At 34.2% G+C, this 12,294-nt stretch overlaps 1 protein-coding gene across 4 annotated transcripts in view; it reads right to left on the bottom strand.

Moving 5' to 3' along the window:
- The window catches only part of RTN4 (reticulon 4), a 66,830-nt gene that overhangs the window by 23,184 nt on the left and 31,352 nt on the right, over nucleotides 1-12,294 (bottom strand). The window contains exon 1 of one of the 4 annotated variants that reach the window (XM_060170083.1): nucleotides 9,300-9,512. The exons of the other annotated variants lie outside the window; for them this stretch is intronic. Within the exon in view, the coding sequence (XP_060026066.1) occupies nucleotides 9,300-9,333 (34 nt within the window). The 5' untranslated portion in view covers nucleotides 9,334-9,512. Of the gene's footprint in view, nucleotides 1-9,299; nucleotides 9,513-12,294 lie in introns of those variants that run through there. 4 annotated transcript variants of the gene reach the window in all.

Here is a 12,294-nt window from a genome sequence, read left to right as displayed (position 1 = left end):
GATCAATTTAAACAAATTTTTGTCACTTAAAAAAAAGTGATTTATTCCCTGCAGTGCTTCCCCACTTTTGTTTTCCAAATGAAAGTGTGAAAAATCTTTATTTTGATAGTGCTTTAAGCAGTAGCAATTTATCAAACTAAAATTTTCATTTAAAATAATTCAGTACACTATCATCTCTTATTCAAAAGAAACACTTCTGGCCCAATGCAGAGTAAGACGAGTTGCCTACGTCTGGTAATCATTAACTGTCATCTGTCATAGCTAAAAATAGTGCCAGCCTTACATGCAGGAGCCATCCAATTACATTTTGCCTCAAATCAAATTCTTACTGTAGCTCTTCCTTGAACAGCCTGAAGTCAGGTTTCAATTTTTAAATCTTTTGTCTGGGTGGAAAAAAACATTGAACTAGGTGGTCCCCAAAATACTGGGAGAACAAGGAACAGCTAGCAGTAAAATGCCTACTTCCTAAGCAAAAGCAAATATTAAGTTCTCTTTAATAAAGTCAGATGAAGAATGAGAAAGGGAGAAAGGCAGTTAAAAAGGAAGTTAATAAATAAACATATGAATATTAGAATGATACTAAATTTTCAGTTGTTATTTTTCACAACCATGGTCTTTATATTAATAAATAATTATGTATTTATTAGAAATCATAATCCTTAAATCAAATTCTTCCCAATTGCCAGGAAAAGTGACTAGAATTCAGAGTTGATCATTTATTACCACATAGTAAGCATTTTATCTCCATATAATAACCATTCACTTGGCTAAAAAATGACAGGTGGTGGCCCACAAAAATATCTGTGCAGAGCGGGAGCTTAACTCTTTCAGCAAACACGGTAAGAGGAGCTTGAGTCCTATTTCTTCCTTCTAGTTACCATCATGTAAAATTAGAAAAATGATAGCCACCTAACAAGTTAGTTGAAAATGAATGGAGATTTCACACATAGAAATGCTTGATGAATTAAACACACTAAATAAAAGTAATGTCTGAAGAGATAAAGTCAAGCAGGGCAATCAAATATTAAATACGATGCTTAACTAAGCTCTGATTGTTTAAAAGGTGAGTTCAACTTTCTCTGAAAGCACTGCTAACTTGGTTTCAGTTAGCAAGTTTCAGGTTGAAGGATACCTAGTATTGCTACAAAGTATCTCAACCAAATACTTGGCAAACCAGCATCTCTCTTGGCCATCTCTCCTCATCCTGTAGCTAGAGTTTTTAAAAGATACAATTTCGGGTCCTTGTCTTTTTCATCACTAAAGCTTCCCTGTCTTACTTCTGACAACTTTACAGTATGTTGTCCATTTCAACAACCACACATCTAAGGAAGAAACATTTTACATAAAACTAGTATAAATTCTATATTTGCCCTTTCTATAAAAATTTAGTAATCCCCTATTCTGAGCAAGGAACTGTGCAAGTACTTTATATACATTATCACTAATCACAACAACTCTATAAACGTGTTTATTATCTGCACTTTATACATAAGGCAATCGAGGCTCAGAAGTATTATTAAATAAATTGTGCAGGGTTACTGATTGAAATTCAGGTCTGACTGTGAAGGTCTCACTCTTTACATCATACCACATATTTTGTATTTAAAGGAATTTATCAGTACTCAAGTTTGCTTTTTACCCTACTTGAGGATTCCAAATAGTGTTTCAACCCCAATTTAAAGAGAGAAGTAATTAACTAACACCATGAGCAGAGTTATATACACAGACCAGTAAATTCCAGTAACATAGATTCAGTAATAGGAGTAAATCATGTTCTGTTCAAATTGCAAATCGTGGTTCCTAGAAGCCATCTAAATTGTCCCTCTCTCTGAAAAAAATAAATTAAAACTATAAATAGCTATAGATAGATAGATATTAATAGATAAGACAACACAAATCAACCACAACACAAAACTGCAGATCTTCCTAATAATGTAGCATTTTGTACGGTTAATGTTTTGAGTGATGTTGGAGAATTACTCCGAAAGAGATTGACAGTCCAATAGGCACTTCAAAACAGAATATCTGACCTCAAAAGATTAAGAGAAGCCACGAGGAAAGTCATTAAAACCCTTGAACATTTTTGTAAAAGGACATTACATGTGATCCACTGTGAAAATTCAACCACAAAAATATCATGTTGTGCTACCAAACAATTTTGTAGTAAAAAATACACACCAAAAAGCCCAAAAGCTTGATTCATCTCTGTTCATTCTAAGACTTATGCACAGCTGTGATTACAACCTAAACTTTGTTAAAAATAAACTAAAACTTATTTTCATAACTGTTGGTTTTATGTTTCAAGTCTTAACCAAATCTTTTTCCCTCCGTTATTTGCCATGAAATTTGAGCTTGCTTTAAGTGCTTGTTTCTCTTATATTAAGTATCCTCAAGTAGAAAATGTCTTAATATACTGAAGGAAGGTAAAACTACCTATGATTGTTGCTGCCTTCTTAGGAAAATCCAAATTTCTCTGAGACTGAAAACAGTGAGGTTCAATAACCACCACAACAATTTATTTAATTAATTAGTTCATGTTGTTTTCAACACTTCCTTTAATCCCACATTCCATTTCCAGCTTTATTAGAAGATGACAAAAAATACAGCAGAAAATAATTCTAACTTCCCACTTCCAACTTAACTGCTTGTTGGCATACACACATTACAAGAAATAGGCACCAAACCTTAGAAATAGGAAATTGCTGCCAAAATCCTGTTTTCTACTAATAAAAACTAAATGGAAAACATACTGTTCCATAACTCTATAAACCTGAAAAGCTTAATAAACTGGAATGGGGGAAAAGTCTGAACAAATTACTAGTTTAAAAAGAGAATCAACTTCACTAGTAGGTAAACTAGTTATAGTTATACTTCTATAACCTTACACACCTATGGCACACACTCAGTATAAATGCTCAATGAATAAATAGCTAATAGTACAGATAATAAAATAAGGTAAAGTATTCACATCACTGACCAGGATAATCTATTTTAATTTTAGATTATTTAAGTGGAAAAAATACACAAATGAGTATATACAACAACTATACACTAGCAACAGCTATTCTTATGGAAAATCAGAATTTTGGGTAATCTGAGAGTAGTAATTCCTAAATCTGTCTCAATTGCCAACTCTTAACAATAGACTTGCAGAAGTATCATTAACATTTAATAATTTTTTAATCTTAAATTGCTTTGAGCTACCTAGAATAAATATAAGATCGTGGTATTGAGGAGAGACAAACAGTATTTTAGTGTCTAGCAATACCTTACATAAATGCCTAAAAGGTGATTGGATTAAAAAGTTTGAAAGCAATGAGGCAAATTTAAACATATACATTACATACACATAAATACACATCCAGTAACATAAATGAGCATTATCCATGATAATGACCCTATGCCACTAGCTGTCTAGTCCTGAACAAATAATTTAATCTCTTTAGTTTTCTTGGTTTCCTTACCCATAAAACAAGAATAAGTGACTATTAAGATGTCTTGCCTGTGGGTATGATCTAAAAATCCTGGATTTACAGAAGTTGCTTAATTAATTGCTCCTTTAAAAAAGGGGTAAGGTAGAGGATCCCTTTTATTTCTCCCATTTGAAAAACCATTTAAAAAAATTCCCAAGAATGGATGTATAAGGCTCAGGCCAGGAGTAAACCTGGCTGAACATCAAAGTTCTCATCCTGTCACTTTGTTGAAAAGCTGTGTGGAGTCAATGAGGAGATCCAGTGATAAGGCCACCACTGTTTCTTTTGCTGCCTTCAAGGAATTTACAGACTAGAAAAAAAAGCCAATATTTATTTATATATATATATATATAAAATATATATTTTTAATTACATATATATAACATGTATTATATACATATATATTAGTTATATATAACTGTAATATATATAGATATAGATATATAACTGTAACAGAAGGCACAAAACGAAAAGCAAGAGATAGGAGTTCTGAGGAATACTGGATTCCCTCCACCTGGAAGGTGAATACTTCAGGAAGGATTGGGCTTTTGACAAGACTTGGGCAAAATGAAATGGGAAGGGGGATTTTAGACAGAGAGAAAAACACAAGCAAATGCAAAGAACAGGCATGTTTAGGAAACAAGTCCTTCAATGTGGCTGGAGACAGAGTAATGGGAGATGGGATTATAAAGGCTAGGATTAGACCATGGAATGCCTCTTAAGAGTCCAGGATAGTATGAACTTAATTTGAAAAGTAAAGGAAAACCCCTTAAGTGCTATGATTAGAGCCATACTTTAGGAAGATTAATTTGGCTTAACATATAGGATTTAGTGGAAAAACCAGTTAGAAGTTCTGACAAGGAATTAAGAGTACCCGGATTTGGGTAAATAAAGAAAACTGAGAAGATATTTCCATTGCTCCCACTACTTATCCATGCAAAACTTTAAACCATATATAGGAGAAAAAAATTACCAATTTACTTTTTCAATTTAAATCTGGTTCTCATCAAGTAATTTACTTAAAACTGACAAAACAGCTATCTTAGAAAGAGTTAAAACCATCAGAAATGCGTATGTAGTACTTAATCTTGGCCAAGGTTTCAGGACAGACACTCCTATACATTACTCAAAATAATTTGTATCTTTCTGAAGGGAAGTTCTGCAACATGAACCAAAAGCCTAAATACTACAACCCAGCAATTTGGAAATAATTATGAATAAGAGCAATAATTTATATTCAGTTATATTCATTTTAGCATTCTTCATGTTTGCAAAAAATTTAGGAATAACTTGAATATTTATAAGGGATTAACAGTACATACTTAGAATACTACACCCATTAAAACAATGTAGAATATTTCTAAATGAAAGGTATTTCCCCATTTAGTGTGAGAAAAATGATTATGGAACAAAATGTACCATACGTAACCCCAACACATACACACACCGTTAGAAATACACACCAAAACCACTCTGTGAAGTGATGGTTTTATTCTTCCACAGACCTTCTAAATTTTCTACAACATACACACATACATACACACACACAGTGTTGCACTACTAAACCAAGATCCAGAAGAAATATCTAATGAAATGACTAAACGCTGGGTTTCAACCACGTTTAGAACTGAAAACAGGAGGCTTCCTCCAATCAATAGGTCTCGCAATTGATTAACACCCAAGTTCCCTTCTCAGGATTTTTTTTAGGGGGGGGGGACTCTCAGGGACATTTATTTCAAGCAGCCAAGACCCCTTTCTCCTCTCTACCTGAATGTCAGTATGAGCGTACACCTTTACCCATATACTCAGTAACCTTTGAAAGAAATTGAAAGTGACTTAGCAAAAGTAAAGATAAGGGAGCCCTACAAGAACCTCTGCAAGAAGTATGCTCCAGAAATGGTCCAAAGTCAGTTTTTGTCTTGCCGTATAATCAAACTGAATTTTAATGCTAGAAACATTTCTGTCCCCATCCTACACAAACTCCTCTCAAAGGTCACCTACAGTATGTTAACTGCCAAATCCCAAAAACACTACTAATAATGGGTAGTGTTGTACATATTCCTAAAATTCAACAGGGTCCACAATCATTTCTCAATCTTCACATTAAATGGCTTCTCTCTAGTATTTAACCATCCATTCCCTCTTGAAAAATCTCTCCCTCCCTAATATCAGGGAACCAGCCCTAACCTGCTGCTTTTACTGCTCCGACTATAACTTCCTGATCCCTCCTTGTGCTCCATGTCCCCACAATATAGGTTTTAGGCTCTCCTTCCTTAATCTTCTGTTCCTTTTTTTTTTTTTTTTTTCTTTTTTTTTGCGGTACGCGGGCCTCTCACTGCTGTGGCCTCTCCCATTGCGGAGCACAGGCTCCGGACGCACAGGCTCAGCGGCCGTGGCTCACGGGCCCAGCTGCTCCGCGGCATGTGGGATCTTCCCGCACGGGGGCACGAACCCGTGTCCCCTGCATCAGCAGGCGGACTCTCAACCACTGCGCCACCAGGGAAGCCCCTTCTGTTCTTTCTATGCAAATTTCCTCACAGTATTCATCTGTCTCACTTTGCATTCAATTCCCAATTCTGCATTCATCATTAAGCCTGTCATTTCTCTGAGCTTCAAATTTGAAGTTTCCAAAACAGAACTTTGCATCATTTCTACCTACTTTAGCTCTATTTCTACTGACACTAAAGCACTAGCATTGCCAAGGTTGCACTCTGACTGAAATTTCATGTTGTCCTTTGAGTCCCTCCCTCACCCTAGTCCCACAAATCTATGTCAAATATCAAGTATTCCTTTCTAAGTTTCTCAAACCTGCCACCTCCTTTTCATTCCTACTTCAGGCCAAGTTCAGGCACATCTGGGCACAAATACAGTCATCCTGTTCTGCCTCTAAGTTCTTCTCCAATTTATCTTATATAGCACCCCAAAGCAGTCTTTCAAACCTGCTGTCATTTTACCACTCCCTACTTTAAAACTTCCAAAGGCTCTTTATTTCCTTTATGATAAAATCCAAAAGTCAGTGTCTTCTGCAATCTGACCCAGGGTATCTTTTCATAAAACCAGAGAACATCAAAATTGGAATACTAGAAATCATGCAGAAGAGGAAACTGAAGACCAAAAACGGTAAGATTCTCACTCTGGCCAAAATCAAAACATATGAGAACAGAAACTTTAAAAACTAGGTTGGTGTTTCCTACATTTGCCTAATATTAACACAACCCTTTGTCAAGGTGCTTAACATATTGCCATGCCTTTCCCCTATAAATTCTGATGTGGTAGATCTGAATAGGGTCACAGGAATCATATAAAAATAAAGAAGCACTAGGTGATTCTCCTCTTCAGGGAAGTTTGAGGAAACCTGCCCTAGATCTTACAAGTCTTCTACATTCTTTACTTATACCAATCTTATCTTTCAACTACTATCCTATAAATATTCTGTTCTACCCAGAAAGCTCTATTCACTGTCTAAATTACACCTTGTTTAGTGGTTAAATCATTCTCCCACCCCACCCAAACCCCCAAACCTACCCAATTCCTTCTATTTTAAGCTCTTGAAAATCTTTTGACTGTCTTAATCAATGCTTTCCATTTTAACCCCAATAATCAGGTACTTCATAGATTTCATTTGTTGTAAGTATCCCACTAAGAACAATAGAAAATCCAAGATGAAAAATGTATAAAATATAAATTATTAATTTTGGTCTTAGCCTGCAAGATAAATGTCTTAAATACTAGTTAATAAGCTAAAAAAAGACTCTTTAAAACACGGAAATCAGAGTATCTCTCACTTCTTTATACCCTTACATGTTACCATAATCAGATATACCAACTGGATGTGTTTCAACCATGGGACTTAAGGAGGGAACAAGGGTGGCAAAAGAGTAGAATAATATATGGGCTTAAGTTTGTTTTTTAATATACCTAGAAAGCTTAGACTCTTTCCTCTATCGCCACACTTTTCATAAAATGAGGAAAAACTCACTCCATGGCAGTTTCAGCTTCTCACGGATTTCCATTTAAGTCATAACCTCTAATCTGCAACGTTAAAATTAGCTGCTGATAAATACTAAAATATAACTTAAGCAATGAACCAGAACAATAGGTAAAGTTAGTCTTCCCAAGCAAAAAAGCCAAACACTAAAAAAATATCAGGCCATTCCACTTACATACAAAATGAGGCTCCCCAGAGACAGACATTCAAGCGTAAATTTGATTTTATACTTAGTACCTAAAAATAATCAAAATAAATGTCTGGTATAATAATATGGACTATACTGGAACTTAATTTCTCCAATCTCAAAATATTCCTAAATTAGTTTAGCAAATAAAGAACTTAAGATGCTATTAAATGGTCTAAGACTCCAATTATTAATACAGAGCCTTAATAGTTGATGAGTAGGCCCTGATGTGATTTTTTACCTATTTTTAAAGTCTGGATTTATTGTATTGTTATCACTACTATCAGTTTTACTTATCGAAAACTAATATAGCAATTTACTTTCCCTTTGTAATGCTAATGGTCAGAAAGATGAAGAAATAAAAATCCTTCTGTTCATTAAATTCACATGTAAAGAAACAATAAAGGTAAAACTCCAAAGCTATATTATTTTCTGTTAAGTGTTAACTGTAAGATCTTTCCAATGTCTCAATATGAACTCAATCTTAAGCTCACCTTTTCCCCACAATACTTCATTGAACCAATTTTTAAAAGGATGTTGTAAAGGTTCCTGTAATTAGCTACACATATTGCTTTTAGAAACATTATCACCAATCCTGCTAACAATTCTGCTATAGAAATTTTTTTTTTTAATTATAAAACTTGAATGTGGCCAGGAAAACAAATTGCTTGTGTGGAATGTCTAACTGGATTACTTAAAAATAGCTCTAATATGGGAACATATGTATATGTATAACTGATTCACTTTGTTATAAAGCAGAAACTAACACACCATTGTAAAGCAATTATACTCCAATAAAGATGTTAAAAAAATAGCTCTAATAATTTTTAAGACAATTTATTATAAAGGTCAGATACACAGCCCACCCACCTTCCCTTTTTCTTAAAATGGCACATTTAACCATCTACATAATAAAATACTTCAAAAATATTCATTACACTTACAAGCTTAAATTCTTACACAACCCCAATCCACTGAGACTTGAAAGGATCTGGGCTTTCAAGGGGGAGGAAAGGGGATCAAGATCACTGATTGGTTATTACAAGGACAAAGGTTAGTGACTTAAATATGGACACACATTTAAAACTACTGTGTATACATTTTAACCATTTTAAGATATACAAAATTATAATCTAATTAAAAGGTGACTGGTAATAACTTTAAAGGTTCAATAATATTTCCAAAGAAGAAAACAGGCTTACTGCAAACACAGGATCTTGCTATCTACAAACCTTTGGATAGAATTTCAACTACACCAAATCAGATTAAAAAAAAAAAAATACTTAGTCACAGAAAATATGTCATTATGGAATACAAACATGGCTATGTAGATTTATCACACCAAAGTGACCAAATGAAATTATGTTAAAACTATATTGTTCACAACCTGCAAGATTAAAGAATAGAACCTAATCAACGATAGGACTGCAAAGACTAAATCAAATGCCAGTGAAGCAGAACAGCGTGACATTTTCTCATACATAACGAACCGCAAAAACACATTTGAAATAGCTGTTTTAATCCTTTACTCTTAAACCCTTCATAGGCTTCATTTTCAATCCAAAATATATCTAAATTGCAAAGCTTATTCATAGAAATATATATTACTGGTCACATTAAAAAATGAATAAAGATTAAAAAGCAGATATACCCTTGTCCTTCCAAGTTTTCTTCTGACCGTCCATCTCTTGTCACGATCTGCCCTACAGATGCAATTATCAATTATGCATACCAACAGAAAAGCTGTAACTGCAAAAATCTACCCCCTGAGACATGAAATATCCGTTTCTTCAACCGTATCTGCAGTCTCCTCTGCTGCACAACTGCAGCAGGACTGAAGTCACCTGACGCCTTCTGGGTGTGGAGCAGTCTGACGCAGTGCAATCTGTAACTAGGCTACTAATACTCAGGCGCTACCGCCTTCCTCTATCTGTTTATTGTTCTAGTCTTTTGCTTGTTGCTCACACCAAATGGAACTACTTTTGCAGGGGGAGGGGAAGGCCACCAAAAGAAAAGAAAGAAAAGAGGGTTGTTCTTCTGGCAGAGTAAACCACTGAATATATTTGAAATGCACTTAAAGCCATGTACAGTTTTTTATAATCTTATTTTGTTTTATTTTTATTTATTTATTTTTTGACAGATAGGGGAATTATGCTGCTGGTTTCCAGCTTCATTTAAAACTTTAAAATCAATGGTTACCTGATAAGATAAAAATGGACTGATCCAAAGAAGGGTAACAGCTTAAATTTCAAGCCTGGGAAATGCGAGTCTCTTCTTACTTTCTCTTAAATTATCAGCATTTTGCACCCTTATGAGGGTGTGACAGGAGAATCACAAAGTCAAATTATTAATGTTTACTGAATATGTTACTTAAATAGAAAAAATTTTTTACTTAATTTCAGCAATCTCATATTTCTCAGGTAATGCTATCTTTTCCTTCTTTTGCAACTACAGAAATCCAGAGACTTGCAAATATATACTTATTCTTAATTACCACCTGCTCCAAATCGATCTTTCAATAAATATCTATTAGACACCACTGCAGGTACTATTAATAGACTCTTTGCTTGAGGAGAAATATTCAGGTGCTAATTATACCACATTTGCTTTGAGAAAGTGACATAAGACCAAACTAAAATTTTACTGATAAAACAAATCTATATAAGAAATTTCTGAAATTTTTGTTCAACTTTATAAAATTGGCATTCGTTCCAGTGCAGAATATTACGTCCTTACTAACGTCTCACAACTGTTTTAACTGATATTATCATTTGACTTAGCATTAAAGGCAACATATAATGACAAATCAGTGAAAATATTTTTAAATGTGAGATATGCTTAAGTATTATAAGATATGGAGCCTATGTACAAAATTACATACTTCAGAAGACTATATAGCTACATTGAAATAGGTATGATATTTTTTGGAACTTGCTGTAAAACTGTGTGGGCTGCAAAACCCTGCAAAATTCTTCAAATCAGAAGTGGCCTGAATATCAAGAACTCAGTTCTTTTCCTCCCTGCCTCTCTAACTCCAAACATAAATAAAGCAAAGCAATTTTTAAAGAGAGTCTAGTATTCTCAGCTCAGAAGTTAATATTTAACTTTAAACTTTATTCACTGAACCCTTGTATAATGTGATATTTGAGAACACTTGTCACCAAGTCATATCATAGCTGAAAATCTCTGGCCTCTTCATGCAATAGTTAGAAATCCCAAACTATTCATTAACTACATAATATTTTCAAAACAGTATTTTCTAATAATGAATCCCTTAAGACTGAAGGCCAATAAATACTTTAGCATTAGAATAACGCACTCAAAAACATCGCCCAAACACTGTTTTGAAGTCAGAGATTACTACACTAATAGTAGGGGGGAAAAAAGATTTCTTGAGAAAAAGGGTATTTACCATTCATTTTATTCACATCTTCCAGTACTTGACTTGGTGTAACAATTTTTAAAAATCATCTGAGAGAGCAAGAACATATAATAACACCCATTCATCTAAATGTTAAACATACTTAATAGCTCCCCTGGCAGATTAAGAGGTCAAAATAGGAGCCCTGAAATTAGACCTTACATAGTAATATCTAATTCTTTAGCTTTTATGATCTTTGCAATTTAGGCTATTAAGTTTACAGGGAAAACTAACTAAGATAAATCAATTTACATTTTGCCCATTTCTTTCTTAGAAAGTTTTAAAACTAGAGTTGTTTTAAGTTTGGTAACCTAAGGAAAAAGTGCTTAAATTTGAAAATCTGATGAGACCAATCTGTTAAAAATGTAAAGCCACTGGGCGAGGCTTATTGTGATGACAGGATCAAATGAATTTGTGTATGCAAAAGGCCTTAGGACAGTGCCTGATAAAAAGTGGCCCTATGTAAGTGCTAGCTATTTACTATTATTATGCTAAAATTTTTAACCAGTAAACCACAAGGAAACAAAGCCTGTAAATCATATCTAAGAAAGTGCATATATTAAGCCATTCAATTCTAGGCAATAACCCAATACCCTCTTTAAAAAGAAGCACCCCACCACCACCACACACACACACACACACACACACACACACACACACACACACACACACACACACACACATTACTGTGCTTTGTTACTGTAGTTCTATTCTCCTCCAGCTGAGAAAAAATTTTATATGGGTAGATTACAGGTCCTATTCCATATTAAATCCCAAGATAACAGGCAAATAGAGAACATAAATCTGTTAAAAACTTATTTGTTTTCCTTCAAATATTTAACATTTTGTTTAAAAATGAAAAATTATTTCAAGGACAATTTTCAAATAGAGCAGATACCACATTGATTATTTGGGATAGAAACTTATTTTCCCTTAAAAGTAAAGGCTTCCTAAGGAGAGAAGCACAGAAGATTCCTTTATTTATAATACAAGCAAGTAAAAGTGCTGTCTGAATTCTAAGTCCTACTGCATATTGTGCATGGGGGTAGGGAAGGGGGGAATTCTTCTCTTCCTAAACTCAAAATCAGCCTTACACTGAACTTTTGAAATCACCTGTTCTGAGTTCATGATTGGCAACTTCTCATTCCTCAATGTCCATAAACCCAGTACCTCCCCAAAGCATGACAAAAACCAATGACCAAAACCACCCCAAACACACCCCTAA

The sequence above is a fragment of the Lagenorhynchus albirostris genome, chromosome 13, assembly GCF_949774975.1.
Source record: "Lagenorhynchus albirostris chromosome 13, mLagAlb1.1, whole genome shotgun sequence".
Classification (NCBI taxonomy): domain Eukaryota; kingdom Metazoa; phylum Chordata; class Mammalia; order Artiodactyla; family Delphinidae; genus Lagenorhynchus; species Lagenorhynchus albirostris.
Note: the sequence above shows the minus strand (reverse complement) of the source record. Positions and strands in the feature narration are given on the sequence as shown.